The sequence below is a fragment of the Castor canadensis genome, chromosome 1 (genome assembly GCF_047511655.1).
Source record: "Castor canadensis chromosome 1, mCasCan1.hap1v2, whole genome shotgun sequence".
Lineage (NCBI taxonomy): Eukaryota > Metazoa > Chordata > Mammalia > Rodentia > Castoridae > Castor > Castor canadensis.
Window position 1 is genome coordinate 27639217 of NC_133386.1, and position 23002 is coordinate 27662218.

Consider the following 23002-nt stretch of genomic DNA (forward strand, 5'->3'; position numbering starts at 1 on the left):
TCAGGGTCTCTTGTGGGATTGCAGTCCAGCCATTGGCAGGGATGAGGTCATCTCCAGAATCCATGGAACTGGAAGATGGCTTCAGTACCGGGCTTGTTTTCATGACATGCAGACCTCTCCACCGTGTGACTTCATGCCTTCATAATCTGCTCACTCTGCTGGCCTCTCCAGAGTGAGTGATCTGGGAGGGAGAATAAGGAGGAAACCTTATTCTTTGTCTTGTAAGACCTAGTCTCAGAAGTGACATGCCAGTATTTGTCATGTTCTATTCATTAAGACATAAGTCACTAGTTTGGACTCACAGCCAAGTAAAGGCAATTAGCATCCACCTTTTGAAGGGGAGATTTTTTTTTCAAAGAATTTATGGAAGTATTTTAAACTACCACCTCCAGGGTTTTTCAAAATACAAAGCCGTAGCCTTACCTCAAACCTCTTGGATCAGAATGTGAGGTGATGGATCCAAGAACTCTGGCAGGTTACTAAGCTTTTGGTTTATTCCTTTGCGCACTAGAGTCTGAGGACCCCTCACTTAGCCTGCATGCTTGACAGGTCAGAATTCTTTTCCAGCAGACCCACTGGTTTTCATCTCTGTGAGGCTAACTGGATACTGGTTAGAAGTTTGGAATCACCTGTATCTAGGATTTCACTGTATTCTTGGTGAAAATTACTTCCTTTCCAAATATTTCTGTGTAAGATAGTTTGAAGATCAAGGGGTGGCGCAAAGGATGATTCAACACAGGTGAAAATGTTAGCATGCTTGAGTCCAGTTATTACTTTCATGAAAAGAGGGAGAGGATAAGAGCCCAGCATGATGAGAAAGAACACTGTAGGAGCAGAAGTAGAAATGTACATCTGAAAAGGAGGGCCAGGAGTGATCAGGGGCCTCCCCATGGTGCCAGATCAGTGGTGAAGCTCTGTGGGTATCTTCATGTACCAGCTTCCTAGGTCATCTTCCTAAATCAGGATAAGGAGAGAGGCCGATGTGTGGGCAGCATGCATGCCTGCCCCTGGCAAGGCTCCTGCCTCCTAAGCATCTCAGACCTGAAGACAGCTCTAGGTAGACTTCTTTCTAAAGGGGGCCTCTTCAAGGTGTCATCCACCCAGCCTGTGTGTGGGGACTGTCATAGCAAGGCCTTAAAGGTCTAGTAATGAATAGTCACCAAAGCATAGGAATTTCTAAAGTGAAACAGAAGACTAACGGAAGGTCTCATCTTCATTTCGCTCAGTGTGTGACTTCCCACAGGATCCCGTATGAGGCTCCACTCAGTGCACACTTGATAGACATGCTGACTGACTTAACTGCTATAAAAATAAGGTTGGGACAGAGTGTGAACTTTGTTGGATGTCTCACTTACTCATGCAGGCTTTTGTTATCTGTTGCTGGGTTACAGATAGACCACAGTGAAACCGTGAGAACACACAGTAATAAATGTTCCCTTTTCTTGGATAATAATGAATCCTAGACCTGGGGTGTGGGGAATGCTAGATTTTGTTTTGTTCTTTGGTTTTTGTTTCCAATTGGCTTTCTCCTTTTTCTCCTTGTACTTATTTGTACAGCTGCTCCATCCACGGCCCCAGCCTCAGCCCCTACCCCAGCCTCAGCCCCAGCTCCATTCTCAGCCCCAGCTCCAGCTCCAGCTCCAGCTCCAGCTCCAGCTCCAGCCCCAGCTCCAGTCCTAGCTCCAGCCCTAGCCCCAGCTCCATCATCCACTATGACGTCCAATGCTGCCCCTAAACCCTCTGCAGGCACCACCGACCCAGAAGAGGCCACAAGGCTGCTGGCTGAGAAGAGGCGGCTGGCCCGAGAGCAGAGAGACAAGGAGGAAAGGGAGAGGAGGGAGAAGGAAGAGCTGGAAAGGTAAAGGGAGTCCCAAAGACATGATGTCAGTGGTACCCCAGTGACACATGGGATTAAGTGTTGCATCTGAGAGGGAGGAGGTGGTAGTAGGGACAAGGTGAAAGTTTCAGAATTCCACTGAACAGGAAATGTGCCTTTAAGTCATATTTTGATCAAAGTACATTACATGCATGTATGGAAATATCACAGTGAAACCCCTTTGCGCAATTAATATGCACTAATAAAAAAGAGAAAAAGTAAAGACTGTCAAAAGAGGAAAACAAAACAACTACATTGATGGGGAAAGGTTTAAAGGGAAAAAATATATCCATTATCTCAACTGATTTTCTGTGTAAATTTTGGATGGTCCTTTCTAGGCTCTGAGTAGTCTGTATATAACACACAGTTAAATACATAAGCATGTTTACAGAATTATAATCACAATAGAAGTGCAATTGTGCAGTCCACTTTTTCACTTAACATAGCTCTAATCTCTACATTTTCTCATCTTTGTGATTATCATTTTAAAGCTCCATAATAAGGGTTCATGGGTTGTGTTTTGGTGGGTTTTTTTGGTTTTGTTTTGTTTGTTCAAATGAAACTCCTCTCAGGGTAGCTTGGGGAGATGTTTAAATGTTTCAAGATTTCCTGCCAGACAGTATGCCAGGGACAGTTTGCTTAATTGGTCACCTTCTGGAGTTAATAAGCCTAATTCAATATAATTGTCCTTTTTCCCCTCTTTTTTATTGGTGTATATTAATTCTAATATTTTTGAGACAAGCAGAGCTGTACTGTGGGGGAGGCCTCAGACCTGGTGCTGGGCCACCATCTTCAAAGTGCCTTGCTCCTGGCTCCCTAGGGTTCTATCTGGAAGCTTACATGGCCTATGCCCCTTCTATTCAGAGACACAATATAGGGACTTCCTTTTTCTTCTAGGGTTGAACTCAGTGTTGGCTGGAACTCAGAGCCTTGGCTTGCCAGGCCTCTATCCCTCGAGCCATGCTCCCAGCCTTTTTTCTTTTTAGTTTGTTTTTCAGATCAGGTCTTGCACTAACTTTGCCCAAGCTGGCCAGGACCTGCAATCCTCCTACCTCTGCCTCCCAAGCAGCTGGGACTAGTGGATGCATGACCACACCTGTGATCTTTTTATGTACAAAGATTTTCTTCCAGGGTACTGGGGTTTCACATGATTGTTATGAAAAAGTTGTATCATATCCATCATACAAGTCTCAGCCTTTAAAAATAGTTAAATTGAAAATCCTTTGAAAAAGCAACCTCTCCCAAGTACTACTAGTGGTGACACTTTGCTCTGTTTACCACAGGCAGCAGTGAAGTTGGGCGGGGAGGGGAAGAGTAAAAGGTGACCTCATATCTTGTCCCCTACCCTTGTTGAAGGCATCCACTGGGGGATGCTCTTCCCGACCTCTGAACAGCCTCTCCTCAGGTCATTCCCCCTGCGCCCTTGTCTCTCCCCAGACAAAAGAGAGAGGAGCTAGCCCAGAGGGTGGCTGAAGAGCGGAGTCGCAGGGAGGAGGAGGCCCGGCGGCTGGAGGCCGAGCAGGCGCAGGAGAGGGCTCAGGCACGGAGGCTGGCGGAGCAGGAGCGTGGGCGGCGCGAGCGCGAGGAGGCGGAGCGCGCCCAGAGACAGGTGCCACACCTGTGCGCAGGGGACACTAGGGGCTGCGTAGGTGACACTGCATGGGGGGCAAGTCACAGGTAGAAGTGTGCCCAGGATGGGGCTCCCACATGGCCCTCTTTTGGTGTCCCCAGGCAGGGGGACAGGCGGAACCAGGTGCCAACAACACACTGATAACGACTTCTTGTTTCCAGAAAGAAGAAGAAGCTCGAGTCCGGGAAGAAGCGGAGCGTGCCCGGCAGGAGCGGGAGAAACACTTCCAGAAGGAGGAGCAGGAGCGCCTGGAGAGAAAGAAGGTGCTGGCTTGGGGGGAAGGGAGACTGGGGCCGTGTCATCAGGAACAGATGTGATCCACCTTGGTTTTTCTTTTTTTTTTTTTTTTTGCTTTACTGAGGTTTGAACTCACGGCCTCCAGAAGCTTTACCATTTGAGCCATACCCATAACCCTTTTTGCTTTATTTTTCAGGTAGAGTCTAGAGATTTTGCCCAGCCACCCTTGGTCTGTGGTCCTCCCTCCTCCACCTCCACCTCTACCTCTCACTTAGCTAGTTTTACAGTGAGCAACCACTGTGGGCTTGTTCTTTGAGAAGGGGGTCTCCTAACTTTTTGCAGAGGCTGGCCTGGATCCACAATGCTATATGAACCTCCCAAGTAGCTGGGATTACAGACAGGAGCCACCCTGACAGGCCTGTGTGCCACTCTTGCCACATAAGTAGCCTTCAGTATTAATAATCTCATCCTAAGAAACCACTCTCAAAGTTTCCGTCTTCCCCAAAGTAGTTTCTTTCACTGCGAGTAGCTTAAGCCAGTTCCAACCATTTTGAATAACTCAGATCAAGACAAAGCAATGTAAGTGATACTTTCCCTAAGCAACAGATGTGTTTGAATAATGGGCTGTTTTGTTGCCCAAGTGTGCCAGCTGGCTTGCTTTCGGTAGCTGATCCTCTTGCTCATTCATTTTTTCTTGCAGCGACTTGAGGAGATCATGAAAAGAACCAGGAAGACAGAAGCTACAGAGAAGGTACTGGCACGACCATTTGTCTACTACTCTTGATGGCTCTTACGGGTTTTTTTGTTTTGTTTTGTGGTGCTGGAGATCCAACTTTGCACGTGGGTTTGCACAGGTACAAGCACTGTACCGCTGGTAACTTTAATTTTTAAGGCTTGTCTTCTTCTTTGTGGCAGAAAACCGCTGATCAGAGCAATGGTGACATAGCCAAAGAAGCTCTCACTGGAGGAACAGGTATTTCTGTCATTGAATTCAAGTGGGTTGAATTGACTCTAGAAATGAGACATGCATGGGCTAGTGGGGGGTATCCGTACACTCACAGGGGCAGAGGTGACTGTCATCTAGTCCGCAAGTTTTCCCCTTATGTAAAACACTTGTTTTCTCTGAAGGGCTTTATGGTTGCACTTTTCGACAGCTTGGACTTATAGCAGTTCTCAGGAAAAATGTATTTAAATGTTATGTCTTTTCTGTCTTCAGAATAGAGATAAAATTTTAAATTTATTGAAATTTCATTGGAAGTTGTTTGTATTATGTAATCCTTGGACTGACATTACTGGTTTCTTGATGATTTTAATCCATATTGGTTTTATTTTTCTAATTTTTTGTTATTATTAACAATATAAAAATAATATTATTTTATTGCTATACTGGAGTACATTGTGACATTTACAAAAGTGCTGAAATATATCTTAGTTAAATTCACCACCTCCATTCTTTTTTTATTATAAAACTTTTTATTATTTGTTCTAGTTCATATAAGTATATGAAGCCCATCAACCATATACCCTCACCTTAATCTCCTTCGTTCACCCTCCCCCTCACACTAGTACCCCCCCACACACATACTGTCAAAAAAAAGTTGATATTCAGAGGGGCTTCTCAATGTATCCCCAATGTGGGTATTCTTCGTTTTGGTCCGTTCAAGCCCTACCATTACTCTCCCTTACCCCTGTACCTCCTGCCCCCCATTTTCAACAGCTTTCAGTACCCATCCTTATATCTTCTACCTTCATATCTGATGTTATACAGTGTTACTGATGCTCTATCATTCTCTTTTCCTTTCCTCGAGTTTCATAGAGTAGTTCCACTAATACTAATATGTTTGTATATGGTCATGTTTGTTTTTGTATATTTGTTTATCTTTGGATCTATCTTTCATGTAGGGGAAAACATGCAGCCTTTGTCTTTCTGAGCGTGGCTTATTTTGCTTAACATGTCCTGCAATTGCATCCATTTACCTTCAAACCACATCATTATTCCTTATGGCTGAGTAAAACTGTATATATACTACATTTTCTTGATCCATTGATCAGTTGTAGGGCACCTGGGTTGTTTCCATAACGTGGTTATTATGAATAGTGCCTGGATGAATATTGGTGTACAGGTGTCTCTGTTGTATCCTGACTTATGTTCCTTTGGGTAGATGCCCAGAAGTGGTATCACTGGGTCATATGGCTGTTCTATTTTAGCATTTTGAGGAATCTCCATATTGCTTTCTGTAGTGGTTGTACTAATTTGCATCCCCACCAACAGTATATAAGGGTTCCTGTTTCTCCACATCCTTACCAGCATTTGTTGGTGTTAATGCCCTTGAACATGGCCATTCTAATTGTAGTGAGGTGAAATCTTAGTGTAGTTTTGATTCGCATCCCTTCTATAGCCAGGGAAGTTGAACACTTCTTCATGCATTTCCTGGCCATTTGTACCACTTCCTTTGAAAATTCCCTGTTTAATTCATGTGCCCATTTCTTCATTGGGATGTTGACTCTTTGGGGGCTGAGTTTTTGAGTTCCCTTTAGATTCTGGTTATTAGTCCGTTGGATGAGTAGCTGGCAAAGATACTCTCCATTCTGTGTGCTGTCTCTTGAGTCTGGGGACTGTTTCCTTTGCTGTGCAGAAGCTCTTTAGTCTGGTGCAGTGTCAGCTCATTCTTTCTCTTAGATGCTGAGCCTTTTGAGTTCTACTAAGGAAATTGCTCCCTATACTGTATGTCCCAGTGTATTTCTTACTTCTTTCTGGAGTTGTTTTAAGGTTTCAGGCCTTATATTAAGGCCTTTGATCCACTTTGAGTTGATTTTTATACAGGATGAGAGACAGGGATCTAGTTTCAGTCTTCTACATGTAGATATCTACATGTAGATAAAGAAGCTGTCTTTTCTCCATCATGTGTTTTGGGCTGCTTTTTCAAAGATCAGTTGGGTGTAGATGCGTGGGTTTATGTCTGGGTCTTCTGTTCTAATCCGTTCATCTTCCTGTCTGTTTTTGTGCCAACACCATGCTGTTTTTATTGTTATGGCTCTGTAGTATAGTTTGAAGTCAGGTATTGTGATACTTCCAGCATTGGACTTTTTGCCCAGAATTGCTTTGGCTACTCAAGGTCTTTTGCATTTCCATATGTATTTCAGGATTGCTTTTTCTATTTCTGCGCAGAATGTCATTAGAATTTTGGTAGGGATTGCGTTGAACATGTAGATTGCTTTTGGTAATATGGCCATTTTCACAATGTTGATTCAACCAATTCACGAACATGGAAGATCATTCCATCTTCTGAAGTCTTCTTTGATTTCTCTCTTCAGTGGTTTACAGTCTTCATTGAAAAGGTCTTTGGTTTCCTTCATTAAATTTATTCCAAGGTACTTTATTGTTTTTAAGGCCATTGTAAATGGGATGGTTTCCCTGATTTCTTTCTCAATCTGTTCATTGTTAGTATATAGGAAGGCTACTGATTTCTGTATGTTAATTTTGTATCCTACTTTGTCAAAAGAGTTTATGATTTCTAATAGTTTTTTGGTAGACTTTTTAGGTTCTTTTGCTATGAGATCATGTCATCTGCAAATAGGAATGGTTTGACTTCTTCTTTCCCTATTTGAATCGCTTTTATTTTATTTATTGCTCTGGCTAAGAATTCCAAAACTATATTGAATAGGAGTGGGGAAACTGGGCATCTCTGTCTCATTCCTGACTTTAATGAGAATAGTTTCAGTTGTTCTCCATTTAGTATAATGTTGGCTATAGGTTTGTCATATATCACCTTTATAATGTTGAGGAACATTTCTTTTATTCCTAGTTTCTTCAGACCTTTTATCATGAAAAGGTGTTGGATTTTGTCAAAGGCTTTTTCTGTACCTATTGAGAGGATCATGTGGTTTTTGTCCTTGCTTCTGTTTATATGCTGTATTACATTTATAGATTTACATATGCTGAACCATCCTTGGAATGAAACTGACTTGGTCGTGGTATATGATCATTTTGATGTATTGTTGAATTCTGTTTGCCAGTATTTTGTTGCATATCTTTGCATCTATATTCATTAAAGATATTGCTCTATAATTCTCTCTTTTTTGTTTGCATCTTTATTGGGTTTTGGAATGAGTGTAATGCTGGCTTAATAGAATGAGTTCGGGAGTGTTCTGTCCCTTTTTATTTCCTGGAAAAGTTTGAAGTGTGTTAGTATTAGTTCTTGCTTAAAGGTTTGGTAAAATTCAGCCATGAATCCATCAAGTCCTGGGCTGTTCTTTGTAGGGAGGCTCTTTATGACTGCTTTAATTTCATTACTTGTAACAAGTCTATTTAGGTGGTTGATACCATCTTTGTTCAATTTTAGTTGCTTATGTACATCTAAAAACTTATTTATTTACCCATTTCATCTAGATTTTTCAGTTTATTTGAGTATAAGTTTTCAAAGTACTCTCTAATAATCCTCTAGATTTCATTAGCATTTGTGGTTATGTCTCCTTTTTCATCTCTGATTTTATTAATTTAGGCTTTTTCCCTCCTCCCATTTTGTCTTGCTGGCTAAGAGTTTGTAAATCTTGTTAATCTTTTCAAAGAACCAATTTTTTGTTTCATTGATTCTTTCTATAGTTTTTTTAATCTCAGCCCTGATCTTTATTTCTCTGTGTCAGCTGATTTGGGGTTTGGTATGTTCTTGTTTTTTAGAAGCTTAAGGTACATAATTGGGTTGTTTGTGAAGTCTCAGTTATTTTAATGTCTTGTTTGATTTCTTCCCTTAGTTCTTTGGTCACCCACTGGTCATTCAGCAATGTGTTATCATTCTCCATGTGTTAGAATATTGTCTGTGGTTTCTTTTGTTGTTGGGGTCTAGTTTTATTCTGTTGTGATCTGATATGATACATGGTATTATTTCAATTTTCTTGACTTTGTTGAGACTTTGTGTCCTAAAATATTTTCTATTTTGGAGCAAATTCCATGAGCTGCAGAAAAGAATGTGTATTGCCTGGTTGTTGGGTGAAATACTCTGTAGATGTCTATTATGTCCACTTGGTCTAACATGTGCAGAAGCTCTGAAGTTTTTTTTTGTTGAACTTTTGTCTGGATAACCTATCTATTGGGTGACAGTAGGGTATTCGGGTCTCTCACTATCACTGTGTTAGGGTCTATCGGTGCTCTTAGGTCCATTCGAGGGTTTTTTTGTTTTTGTTTTTTTTTTAATGTAGATGGGTGCCCCTATGTTTGGTGCACATGTTAAGATTGATATTTCTTCTTGATGAATTGTTCCTTCAATTAATATGAAGTGATCTTCATTGTCTTTTCTGACTCATTTTGGTCTGATGTCTACTTTGTCAGATATGTCAAAGTATGAGTTCAAATCCCAGTACTTTGTGTACCTACACCTCAAGCCACTCCGCAAGCTCTTTTAGTGGTGGGTTTTTTTCTTTTTCTTTTTTTTTTTTCTTTTATTATTCATATGTGCATACAAGGCTTGGGTCATTTCTCCCCCCTGCCCCCACCCCCTCCCTGACCACCCACTCCGCCCCCTCCCTCTCTCCCCCACCCCCTCAATACTTAGCAGAAACTATTTTGCCCTTATTTCTAATTTTGTTGAAGAGACAGTATAAGCCATAATAGGAAAGAACAAGTGTTTTTGCTGGTTGAGATAAGGATAGCTATACGGGGCATTGACTCACATTGATTTCCTGTGCGTGTGTGTTACCTTCTAGGTTAATTCTTTTTGATCTCACCTTTTCTCTAGTTCCTGGTCCCCTTTTCCTATTGGCCTCAGTTGCTTTTATGGTATCTGCTTTAGTTTCTCTGCGTTAAGGGCAACAAATGCTAGCTAGTTTTTTAGGTGTCTTACCTATCCTCACCCCTCCCTTGTGTGCTCTCGCTTTTATCATGTGCTCATAGTCCAATCCCCTTGTTGTGTTTGCCCTTGATCTAATGTCCACATATGAGGGAGAACATACGATTTTTGGTTGCAGAGGATCCCAGCGTGGAAGCATACAGCGGACGCCCCCGGGTTTTTTTCAAGACAGGGTCTTGTGAACTATTTGCCTGGGCTGGCTTTGAATTATGATCCTCCAGATCTCTGCCTCCTGAGTAGCTGGGATTACAGGTGTGACCCATCTTCACCTGGCCTCATCATTCTCCTTCACTCTCCTTCCCCCCATTCTTAGAATAGCTTCAACACCAAATGTGGTTTAAATGAAAATAAAATTAAGCTTAGGTTTAGGATTCTGATTCAATTAATAAAAATTAAATGCCCCTTTTTTGTTACATACATCTTTGGAGGATGCTTTCTCTGGAGGCAACAAGCATTTTTTAAACCTTCTATGTGTCAGGCTCTAATGTAGGTGCTGGGATTCAACATGAGCAAAACAAGCTAAATCTTTCCCCAGAGATACTCAGGGCCAGTGACAGCCCAGCTGAGGTAGTTGGGGTTCAGGTCACCAGCTCCTAATTCTCATTCTGATCCCACATGGTCTTCATGGCTGAGCATACAGGTGGTTGGTAGATAGCTCATCATTCAGTCTCCTTTCCTCACCTGCAATGTCAGTGTGAAAAAGAAAGGTCCGGGTGCCTTCATTTCTTTTTCTATTTACAAAAGGAACAAAGGCTGGAATACCTCACAGGGCCTAATTAAAGATCAAATAACTGACTCTGTAAATTGTAGGGGTTATTCTTTTTTTTTTTTTGATATGGAGTTTGAACTCAGGGCCTCACATTTGCTAGACAGGCACCCTACCACTTGAGCCACTCTGCCAGCCTTTCTCTGTTGGGTATTTTAAGGTAAGGTCTCATGCACTATTTGCCCCTGTTGGCCTCAAACCGCAATCCTCCTGATCTCTGCCTCCTGTGTAGCTAGGATTACAGGCATGAGCCACTGGCACCCTGCTGGGGTTTTTCAAATGTAAGCTATTCCTGGCATTCAGTTTGATTTCAGTAGATGTTCTTCTGGTTTCTGTGTGCCATCATTCCTTTATGCTGGAGTTTCCATGCTTTTTTTAGAGATGACCCTGTTCCATTGGTTTAGCGCCCTGTCTTAGTGGCTGCATAACTGTACTGTGTTCCCTCCCCATGCCATCTCCCGTAACATTACATAGCTATGGGTGTACAGTGTTGGCAGCCACCACAGTCAGGGTCATCAGAGTGGTTCAGCTACTCAGAAGGATGCTGTGGTCTGTGCCTGGCCAGCCTCCTGGGCTTGTTTTGTTTTTCCCTGTCTGTTCTTTGAGTAGTCTTTGTACTCAATGCAAGACCAAACAAAGGCAACTGGGAAGGTGAAACTTAATGGGTGTCCACTTCTCAGAAATTTGACCTGAGTTAAAACTTCTAAAAAGAGGCCTGAGGATTAAACGTTCCCTTATCCTCATCTTGCATCTGGTTGAGGGCTGAATGGGGTTATCAGTGCTACAAGAATTCATGGATGGGTAGGCAGGCAAGTTCACAGGCCCACCAGAAGTCTTCCTAGAGACTACCTATTATCAGCTTTGCAAATGTTGGCAGTTTTAAAATTACCAATCACTTCTTTGGTCCAGTTTTCAGATTCCTTGTCCCTCTGGCAATTTTACTAAATTTATGCTGGCTTATGAAACACTCTTGGAATTATTTCAGTTTCTGTCACATCAAGCTAAACCACAAACTGCCACAGATGTCTGTGACATTGGACCTGTATGACGGTTTACAATACCTTAAGTAGCAGTCCTGGATTTTGGACTCGGGTGTCAATATTGTCAGCTTGAGCTAAAAGTAGCATCCAATTTAAGTCCATTGAGTATTAAATTACAGGGTGGCACAGTCAGGTACAGTGTACTGTGAGCTTCCATTTGTGAAATCCCCATCAGTCTAAGTATGGCTAGAACTGATTGTGATTGTAAAGATTTGTCTTGTCACTTGTACTGTTCCATGTGATTTGCTCCAAATCCCTCATAAAGATGTTTGGTGTCAACCGATATATCAGCTTACTGCTGTCATCTTCAATGGCTTTGATTTCAGTACACACTTTTTGTCCAGAGCCAATTTAGTGTAAGCAAAAATAATAGTAACATTTATTTCAACCTTTACAATGTGCTCAACACATTGTAAAGAATTCTGCACATATTAATACATTTAGTTCTCACCATAGCCTATAAGCTAGATACCATTATTCACAAGGAGACAGGGGCACAGGGAGTTTGACACTTGCCCAGAGTCCTCAACTGTACATCACAGAGTCAGGACATAAAGCAGAGGATTCTGGCTCTGAGGGGTTTGGGTTTGATGATAGAGTATTAGTAACCGTTTGCTCTCCGTCCTTTGCTGTGTACAGAGGTATCCACACTTCCGTGTGTGACAACCTCCCCTGGAAATGGAGACTCAGAAGCCAGCCCACATGTTGTCACTTCACACCAATCAAAAGTGACCATGGCAAGGTGAGTCAAACAACTGGAATTAATGCATTGTCGCATTTGCCACAATTGCAAAGTTTTAACATGAAGATTTATTTTTATTTGGGCTCATTAATTTTTATCAAAACTTGTAACTGTACTATGAGAAAAGGAAAATGTCTTTTATCATGAGTCTTGATGGTGAGGTGTTGCTGGCCAGTAAAGAAAACTATAAGAAGTAATTGTTAGTTTTCTTTGTCTGTGTTTCACCTGGCCTGGACCATATCCACACACATTAGTGGCATATCGCATCTGTATTTTAGACATGTGTAATATTACAGTGAGTCTCAGATCTGCTCCACATTAAAAATAACTCAGGTGCTAACCTTTCTTATATTACTAGTAGCTGACCTTATTGAGGAGTCAAACAGTTGCAATCAAAAGAGGAGTTAGGGTAAAGAACAATTACCCTTCTTTTCCCTTGTGTTAATATCAACAGTATCATAGGTAATCATAGACTATAGCTAAAAATCTAATCTTAAAGAACTTACAAGAATATTAATAATGTTCAAAAATTTTAGTTCTGTTCAAAAAATTTTTATTTTATTTAAAACTTTTGGAATGTACTTCAATTATGAATTTTCCCATCTGTAATGCCAGAATGTTTGCTACCAAGAGAGAATTCAGAGAATTGAAAGTCCTCAAACTAATTGTTTTGTTTGGTTTCTTAGACAAAGTCTTACTATGTAACCCAGACTGGCCTCAAACTCACAATCTTCCTGCCTCAGCCTCCTCAGTGCCAGGATCAGGTGTGCACCACCACACCTGGCTCAAATTGTTTAATTTTAATCCAAAAATACATATACTACACATTTTATAATTAGTGGCAATTAAAAGATAATCCTTCCTACCATTGATACCTTTGTGGGACATTGGAATATTTTTGTATGTTATAATATCCAAGAGATAATTTTCCTGAGAGGTCTTTTTTTTTCCTTTTTTGGCAGTACTGGGGTTTGAACACAGGGCCTTGTGCATGCTAGACAAGCAGTCTACACTTCCAGCCCTTTTTGCTTTTTGCACAGGGCTGGCCTCAAACTGTGAGCCTCCTACCTATGCCTCCTGAGTAGTTGAGATTATAGGTATCCACCACCATGCCTGCCTTGTTCTGCTGAGATAGTGTTGCTACATTTTTGCCTGATCTGGCCTCAAATCATGATCTTCCCAATATCCCCCTCCATGCCCAGACTTCCTAAATGATCTTAATAATCTTTCAATCACATTGATTGAATTTATTATAATTACCTTAAGTGTGTATTAAATAGTATTTTTTTCTTAGTTCAATGTTCAAAAAAAATCTGTTCCCACCACCTGTCATTTTTTATGTTTAATTAATTGAACACCAAAAATTCAGAGATTTGCAAGAAAGAATAAAACATACTGCAGAGAATTTGTTTTTGGCAGAACTAAAAAATATTCCCACAGAAAGAATTCCATTATGATGATGAGGAACAGGCAATGCATGCAACAGCTTAATAAGCCACTGATAATTCTGTCTAATCAGTAAAATTGGTTTATGCCTTAGTTGACTCTTCAGTAGCAAAATCAGCAAGTAATCATTGTATTAGACATTAAAACCTAGCTTTATTAGGTAAATGATTAGATAATAAACTATTTTCTTTGAGCTTCCTCCACATAGAAAACCAGGATTTTAGAATAAAACTAAAATGAACTTATTGGTGTCATCCATGTTTACCAAGGAGTAAACTGTCCTTTTTCACATGAGAGATGTGGCTTAACAGAGGTTAAGCCATTGGGAGAAAGTTGCACATAGACTTTCTGTACTCTCGGTAACAGCACAGGCATGTCTGGGTTAGCATCACTTACAAAGATAACCAATAATGAGTAATCCTAACCAGTTAAATGCTCTGACCATCTTCCCCAGAAGAATTCCAGCAGATTCCCAGAGTTACTTGTACTATTTTTTACAAATATAAATTTAGGCCTAAAATTCGTTTAGCTCTTATTCCTCTATAAAACCAAAACAATGAATCACAAATTTAAGTAAAAAAATAAAAGGAGTACTTTTATTACCATGCTGGGCATGGTGGCATGTGTACCTGTCATTGTAGCATAGGTAGTTGGATTGTGATCCAGGCCAGCCCTAGGCAAAACACAAGACCCTATCTTAAAATATAATAACAGTAATAACTTATAGTATAAAGGGCTGGAGGTATGGCTCAAGTGGCAGAACGCTTACCTAATAACCACAAGGCCGTGAGTTCAAACCCCAGTACCACCAAAACAAAGTAAATATTCATGTAGCGAGCTGGACCCCAGTTTGAGAAATGTTCCATTCCCGAATAATGTTTAATGTGATACAAATAAGTTTGTTCCCACTGCAGGACACACAGTTAGCTTAAGGAACTCTGCTCCCCTTAATTATTTTTAAATTTGTCTTCCTTGAATTTATCCAGGTCAGTCTTGAATCTTTCACTTGGCATGACCTCTTGTAGCACTGAAGGAAGTGCGCAAAGATGTCCTTTGATTTCTCACTTTTAAAGACAGGACCCATGGTCACCAACACTAGGTTTTAGAGAATAAGTCCTCTGCCGTGCTCTGCATGGTTGTATGGGTGTTCTTTCCATTCCCTGTCTGCTTTCATCTGATAAACTGAATGAAGCCTTAGCTTTCTCATCTGCATGTGAAGATATTTTCCCCCCAAAGAAATGGTATCTGTGAAGGAGTCTACAAACTTACTCTGAACTGAACAGAGTTAGCTAGCTTGCTATCTTTAACCCCAAATGCAGCATCCCAAAGATGCAGCATACCAGGCGAAGCTGCCATGTGATGTGGAAAAATGTTTTTGTGTTGTTTCTGGTGTCTCACCTTCTTATGCCTACGATTTCATTGGCTTTGTTTCTTATTCTTTCTGTCTTCCATCAAAAGATATGGAGTCAGTGTCACCAGGAAAAACAATTCACAGCAGTTCTAAGATCTCCATCCACTGTGACTGATGCCTTTCCATCTTCTAAGGATGGTTCCATTTGTGGTTTTCTGAGCCCATTGCCTGTGAAACCAGTCACGTAATGACTTTCTTATTGTCCTCATGGGATTCGTCTTAAAGACTTTCATTTCCAAGAGCAAACATTATCTGCATACTTCAAATTTTTCATTCTGGAGTCTTCCAGTAATCATAAAACCAGTCCTGGCACGGAACCCTGGGCCAACCTGAACCCATACTCTTAGGTGTGCCCACCTAAGAGACTGTTTCCTGTTCGTTAATCAGCAGTCCCTTTGATTCAGTGGGACCTATTAACTGTAGTTAAACAGTCTCAGAAACTTCTGGTGACCAGAAGACTTTAAATGTACAAATAAATTACATCCACTGATAGGTCCTTTCACTCCCAGTTTCAAGTCAAGCTTGAAATCACTTACCTGTCATTGTTTTTCACCACGTTGGGTTTCATTTAGTGAAGCACCCTGTGATCCTCATGACCAATCAGCATCCTTACCAAGTATTCTGTGAACCAAAATAGAGACCCCCTCCTGCTTGCCCACTGTGAACTGAGTCACCAGAGATGCCCAGGGTCCCTTCCAAAGAACCTGAGGTGCAAAATGTACCCTGACAAGTGCTATAAGCACAGTGACTCCTCACTGTGAAACATCCATAGTTAAAATTGAGACGTGTCACCTTCCTTGATGCTCCAGTACCTAAAACATGGGTTGGCCTTCTCTTGAGGAGAACTAAATGAGTGCTGTAAGCTGGATTGAGTTTGCCTCATCCCCAGAGACTCGTAACACACTGTCCAATGGCACCCTGGAGCACTGTGTCCTCCGAACAATACTTGTGGGCACCCAGGACTAGTACCCCTTGCTGCAGGGACCCTACACCAGACACCTCCTTATCTTCTTCCCCACCATACTCCTGAGTGAGGCCTCTGGCTCTCAGTCTGTGCTGTGCACTTCAGTTCACACCCTAAAGGTTGTTGTCCTACCCAGCTCTTTTCCCCTGTAACAGCAGGTAGAAATGAAGGGAGCATGGAGTTGTCCATGTAAATAATATATGAACATGTACCTGTGAAATACATAAATACGATTATACAGAAATTTAGAAAATTCATAGACTTTATAAAACAAATTTTTATAAAATGAGTGAATTTTCATATAAAAATATTTGAAATGTATTTATGAAATATATTAATATCTAACCTTGAGAGGATCAGTGCTGACTCCAGAGCCCTGTCTGAGTTTTGAGAGCTTTTGGGGAAGGGAGCTCCCACAGGATTGAGGAGGAGACTAGCTCCCGGATTGGAAACTTGCAGTGACAGGGAACAAAGGATACAAACAACTGTGTGACTGCAGGGGGCAGGATACAGGTGACTATAAGAATGGGAGCGGAAGAAATGATTTCATTTTCTCAGATCTTTCTGATTGCTCTTGAGCCTCACCCCCACTGAGAACCTCTGATCTAGAAACTAGAAAGCTCTGGTGGGTGTGCAGGCTTCCACCCACCCTCCTAGCAGCCCAGAAGGCATTTTGTGGTGACATGTAGCCTAGGGAGCTTCCTCTTCAATAGAATGTTCCTATACTCTTGAAGAAAGGGTTTTTAGCAATGTGAAATTTTTCCAGTCCTTGTTCTTAATTTTACTTGCAGAAAAAGTAACATTTCCAAATCCCAATCAGTCATACAGTAAGAGATTTTCCATTTTTAATTTAAAAGTTCCCTGATAAAGGTCAGGCAAGAAGTTCTTGGTTTTGGTGGGTGCTAGAGATCAAACCCAGGGCCTTGTGCATGCTAGGCAAGTGCTGTACCTCTGAGCTACATCCCCAGCCCTGACTAATAAATGTCAAAAAATGCTAAGATCTGGCTCTAACAAGCTATGTGGAGTGTGACATTCCCACTGTGGTCCCAACCTCTCCCAGAGCATGCTTTGAACAAAATACACAGTCTTCAAGAGTCTCGCATGCACCTTCAAACTCCCAAGTATAGCCAAGAACAGGAATACAAAAGCTGGTGCTCTTCTCCAAGAGGACTCATGACCTCTAATTCCCACCCCCAGGGTTCTACTGTCAGTTTTATAGTCTCCGCTGGTCACAGTGTCCCCTGAACATGTAATGAATGACTGGCCCTCCAAAGCACCTGACACAAGAAAGAATGGGTAGGCATAGGAGCCCTTGCTGTTCTGACTTAGCATACATAGGCCTGCAAGGTGACAGGAGTTGAGATCGCCGAGGGAGGAGGCCTTTGGAGACGTGGTCCTGCTCTTCATCTTTTGCCAAAACTGCTTCTTATATCTTTGAATTGAAAACCAACACTGTTTCTCTGGCTACAGAAAGCCTATTGGTGTTGGGGAATAAAAGGAGGATAGGTGTGGTGGTGCAGACCTTCAGAGTGGAGTGTTAGGCACATGTGTGCACAAACGTTTGACTGCCACTTCAGTAGACTGTGTCAGGCCAGGCCTCCTCCCTCACCCAGCCCCAGATCAAATAGAAGAGTGTGCCATCACACGCTAATATTTTTTTTGTATTGTGCAAATAATATTTTGAAATCCTGCAATGCCTTGTGAAATGCTTAGAACAGGCTTTTTTTTTTTTTTCTAAAAAAGTTTTGGGGCCAGGTATGGTATTGGTGTACACCTATAATCCCACTACTCAGAAGGCTGCGGTAGGAAAATCACAAGTTCAAGAACAGCCTGGGATACGTAGTGAGACCCTGTTTCAGAACGCCAAAAGAAAAACGAAGGATTAATAACCAAAATGTAAAAAAAAAAAAAAAAAAAAATTCAAATCAGAAATGCTTTAGAATTTAGTTCACAAAGTCATTATTTCTCACTGGGAATGGAAAATAAACTATTCCTTCAATGAGGGGGAAAAAAGCAAAGACTTAAAAAAGAAAAAGCAGGGAAGTTGGGTATACATGTGCTCTATGTTACCATTTGAAAGAGCAGTGAGAAAGTATGCCGAATTTGCTGAAGCTTGGGGCGTTGCCGTTCCTGAGTCTGTAGGTGATTTGTTGAGCACTGGACAAATTAGGAAGCTCACACATTTGTGTACTGCCACAGTCCATTATCGTGAGTGGTAAATTAGTCTGGCACACATTTGTTGTCTAGCCATTGTTTTGTTTTCTCGTGATATAACGTGTAATAACACACATAGAGCATAAAGGCCTGCCTGTTCACTGGAGAGAGAAATAATCCAAAGAAACTCTAATTATGGTTTGGATGGCAAGTTGAATGCACCCTACAATTTAGTCTCTCTTCATCAGTAGGATCTAGATGGGGTCAGAGGTAGACGTAAGGGGCCAAGCTAAGTTTGGTCTTGAACATGTATGTGTGCAGTTACGCAAGTGTCTTTGGAGGCTGGCAGTATTCACGGAGGGCTGAATGTGAAAAGCCATCGTGTGCCCAAAATGCCTTCGTGAGAACAGCACAGGGCCTGAGAGCAGTATGTCATGCGATTACAGCACGGTGTGGCAGCATGCCCCTCTAGTCCCAGCTACTTGGGAGGCTGAGGCAGGAGGATTGCTTGAACCCCTCAATTTGAGGCCAGCCTGGACAAGAACAAAACTCTGTCCCAAAAAAAGAGAGAGAGAGCATGCATTTAATCACTTGCTCTTCCACTCTGAGTTAGGGCCCCTCTCATCTCTAAGTGAAGGCCTTGTAAGTGCTTTTTGTTTTCTGTGTTCGTAGTCAAACCCAGGGACTTTGTGCATGCTTGGCAAGTACTCTACTACTGAGCTCCATCACCAGGCCCCATAGTGCTACTCATTGTTTTGTTGTTTATGATACAGGATCGCACTATAAAGCCTAGGCTTGCCATCCTCCTGCCTCAGCCAGGATTACAGGAATGTACCGCCATGCCCGGCTCTATTTGATAGGTTTTATCTGAATAGGTTTCTTAAATAATAATTTTGAATATGAATATATCACAAGTCACCATTTTTGTTAGTAATATGATCAACCTGATATTTTCATAAAGTAAAATTATGCAAATTTTGCAATTAAGCAATTTTTGGTGTCCTAAAAATGTGTTTTCTAGTTTTAATGCTAACTCGTTTTAACTTTGGTTTTTTTTCAAATTCCCCAGTACTCCCAATTTAGAAGAACAACCAAATGAAAATGGAGTGTCTGTTCAGAATGAAACTTTTGAAGAAATTATAAACTTACCCATTGGCTCCAGACCATCCAGATTAGATGTCACCAACAGTGAGAATACAGAAATTCCTTTGAATCCAATTTTGGCCTTTGATGATGAAGGAACACTTGGGCCCCTTCCTCAGGTAGATGGTGTGCAAACTCAACAGACTGCTGGTAAGCTTTCTTTGAACTCCCTTCTGTAACCATCTGAGATACATGACGCTCAAGAAGGGATGAGCAGTTACTTTGTCCTTCAGGGCCAAGTACACCACAGGGAAAAAACTTGTACATGGATTGTAGAAATTGAATTTTGACTTGGGTTGGACAACTCCTAGGACCAGAAATCCTGTGTGTGGTGCCCCGCAGGCTCTGTCAGCCTCGCCTCACAGAGCAGCACTCAGTACCCAGCACCACACACCTTCCGGACATGCTTTGTGTTCACACCAGGCTCCTCCCTGTAATTTGCTGGCTATTGGGCCAGCTCTGTGCACCACAGAAGAAACTGGGGCTTCTTCCATCTTTCCCAGGTCATCAGATGCTAAAAACTCCACCCCCCCAGGCTTTCTTGCCTGTTTTCTCTTGTTTGGGTTTGGCATCCTGGGTCATATGTTAGTATCTTTTTAAAATGTATTGGATAGTTGTGATATGGGTAATAAGAATAGTACTCCAAACCAGGACCACACTCAGCCCAAAGCATCCATCTCTTGTGGGTGGCTGTGGTTGAAACTGCCTGGGACTCACACTTGACCCTGCAGTCTTGATACAAAAAAAAAAACAGCTTTACAGGAGCCCAAAAATAGAGTACCATCAAATATTACTAACTTGGCCATTGGAGCTCAGCAGCACAGTCCTGGAAGTGTCAGGAAAAAGCCCAGTTCCGTCTCTCCTCCAACCTGTTGGAGCTTTGTTGACTCTTCTCCCCCAAGGTCACATTCACATTGGCCAGCAGCTCTGTGTGCTGCTAAAAAGAGAACTGGCCATGTGTGTGATATTTAAATGCAGGCAGCACAGAATTATGTGTGGTCAGATTATTTTGCCTTTGATTCCATCTGTGACCCTGTAACAAGTAAACCTTTAATGAGGTGAAAAGGCCAATGTTGACCCCCTCCAAATGAAGCTTACCTCCTGTTCTCTTCTAGTGTACTGACCTTAGGAATGGAATTTCACTTAGTGAACTCTGCCTTCTAGGCTGTGAAAGGAGGTCAGAAAGTTCCTCCCTGGGCTGACTTTGTTCCTTCAAGAATATTCTGATTAACCTTACATTGATGGACACACCTGGTATAGCTTCCTGCTTTGTCCCAGATCAAGGACCTTCTGCACTTGCCTCACTTGCCAGGCATTCCATCCCCTTTTAAGTTATCCATCATTCCATTCTCACTTTCCTTCTTTTCCATGCCTTCTCTGGGAAACAGTTCAGTGCCTGTGATCTTGAGTGGAAGAAGGGTTCTTTGGGGTTCATGACTATTTATCAATAAACATTTAACCTCCAATGCAAGTTTGAAGGCCTAAGCCTCTGGTACTGAGGATACAAGACAAGGTTAGAGATTTAAACAACCATCATGTGTACCCTTTGGTTGGTTGGTTTTGGCAGAACTGGGGTTTTGAACTCAGGGTCTTGCATTTGCTAGGCAAGTGCTCTACCACTTGAGCAGCTTCCCAGCCTCCAATGTATGCCATTTATCAGAGTAAATGATACTGCCTAAGTTGAAACAAAGAAAAGTTCTTTTGTCTTCCTATTGATAGTGGAGTAAACATAAATATAAGACTGAATCCTAATACAATTGCCTAGTCTTACATAAGACAATGTATGTAACAGCATGGTAAAATTTTAGAAATGTTAGGTATTGCCATGGCATTCTTTAAATACAATTCTAGATAAATGTCGTATTAATCCATTCTTTTTTCTGTCTTATATAGAAGTTGTATGAGCATTTCTTCTGAAGAACCAAAGCAAAAATTTAATAAGAGTTTCTCTAAGTAATGGAATTCCCTTCGTGCTGCAAAGGAGCACCCCCATCTCCAGTTTTCTAAAGATTTCTTGACCGTCATTTTGAAAAGACTTATTAAATCCAGCTAAAGACAACAGACTGGATGGCATTTCTAATAATTCTCACCAATAGAAAGAAATACTCCTTATTCTTCAATACTTTAAAGTGGCTTTTTCCAGTGTGCTCCTTCTTAGCAAAGCAATATTTTTCTTTATTCTTTCAAAGACAAGAGCATTTAAAAGAAACAGGCTGGCTAGGCATGATTTTTCACATGGATATTTTGGTCTTAAAACCTGAACGTCTAAAATTGGCAAAACAAAAAAAAATTCTTTTACTTTAATACTTGAAACATAAGTACCTCTTCGTGCTACAAGTAGAGCAAATGGGGAGGTGTTTAAATTAAACCTGGTTGTTTAAATATTATTGCAAAGAGCTCTATTTGTAGAGACAAATTATAGGCAGATCACCAGGTTCCTGTAAATGCAATTTGTACATGGACTTTCTGCAAACCCAGCTGTCACATTCTTGCAACTCCTTTTCAAAACATACTAACACATCTTAAAATGTGAAAAAACACTATTTTTTCAGAGCAAAAAAGTAATTTACTGTCTTCTTAAGTAATGTATTTATCAAGTTTTTCCAATAAAATCAAATCAGAACAAGGTGACAACATTAAACATTTGCTTCATTAGAATGCACTCCTAGTGTTACCGTGAGACAATGGTACAGATGACCCAGGGCTACTTCTGAAGTTTCTATGTTGCTGCTGTCCCCAGTGATGGCGGGACTTATCTTTGCCTTACCTGATCACAAATTATGTGGGGGGGAAATAAAGACTTAATATTTCTTTAAATTAAAAAAAGAATTTGGTTTTGCTCGTTTCAGAGCAATGAAAAAATGATGGAATGTTGACTGCATGTGGTGCACAGGACAAGGATGGTCGCGGCCGTCCCTGTCCAGGGTGGCATCCATCAGCTTTTCACTCTGCATTGTTCTTCCCTTTTGCTGCTGAGCCTTGTTGTACAAACTTGCACTTTCATTTGCTAATATAAATTCAAATTTATTTTCCCACTCAAGAGACAACTAATGACTAAATATAGAAGGAGAGAGAATGCTGAGAGAACATGTTTTTATGTGAATTCTTGAAAGATAAATTTATACCACTATAATGGTTGGTTTTATACAAAGAGCACTTGGTTACTGTACCAGGTTGAATAAGAGACTATTCATCTATTGGGTTATTTCTTTTAAATCTAAGCATCTGATCTTTAGCAACAGCCTGTAATTTGTTTAAAAAAATTAATTGTGGATTTTCCCTGTTCTTGGTTGTCCGTGTACACATAGTCATTGTATTAAAAAATTCTGTTCAAAGTTGTTTTATTTGTTTGTTTAAATCGACCTACCATGAAACACCAATAAAATGTTTGACATAGTTTTACTTTTTTTTTTTTGACTCTAATACCTTTTTTATTGACAAAATAAAATAAAACCCTCTTAACTTATGGTTCATAGGCTATCTAAATGTATAGAGTTTTCAGTTTCTTTTTCCCCTTCCATCTTCCTCCTTTTAATGTTCTCATATGTTATATCCTCACTCAGGCTTCAAGTTGCTTTTTTTTTTTTTTTTTTTTAATTTCTCTCCCCTCCCTCCTTTTCTCACAGTCTTGGGCATTGAATCCAGGGCCTCATGACAGCTAGACAAGCTGTTCTGCTGCTGAGTTACATCCCCAGTCCCATGGCTGATTCTCAAGCTTTCAAATTGCCTGTGATTTACCCTCAATAACAT

General features: G+C 41.1%; 1 protein-coding gene across 7 annotated transcripts in view; it reads left to right on the forward strand.

Annotated features, from left to right (window-relative positions):
- Map7 (microtubule associated protein 7) overlaps window positions 1-22648 on the forward strand; it is a 165386-nt gene extending 142738 nt beyond the window's left edge. For 5 of the 7 annotated variants that reach the window (XM_074073762.1, XM_074073774.1, XM_074073743.1 and 2 more), the window contains 8 exons: window positions 1558-1858; window positions 3314-3521; window positions 3668-3769; window positions 4444-4494; window positions 4659-4716; window positions 12032-12134; window positions 19179-19402; window positions 21146-22648. In XM_074073762.1, the coding sequence (XP_073929863.1) occupies window positions 1558-1858; window positions 3314-3521; window positions 3668-3769; window positions 4444-4494; window positions 4659-4716; window positions 12032-12134; window positions 19179-19402; window positions 21146-21156 (1058 nt within the window). In that variant the 3' untranslated portion in view covers window positions 21157-22648. The remainder of the gene's footprint in view (window positions 1-1557; window positions 1859-3313; window positions 3522-3667; window positions 3770-4443; window positions 4495-4658; window positions 4717-12031; window positions 12135-19178; window positions 19403-21145) is intronic. The other 2 variants (XM_074073796.1, XM_074073754.1) reach the window with 1 other exon arrangement.
- Window positions 22649-23002: the final 354 nt, after the last annotated feature.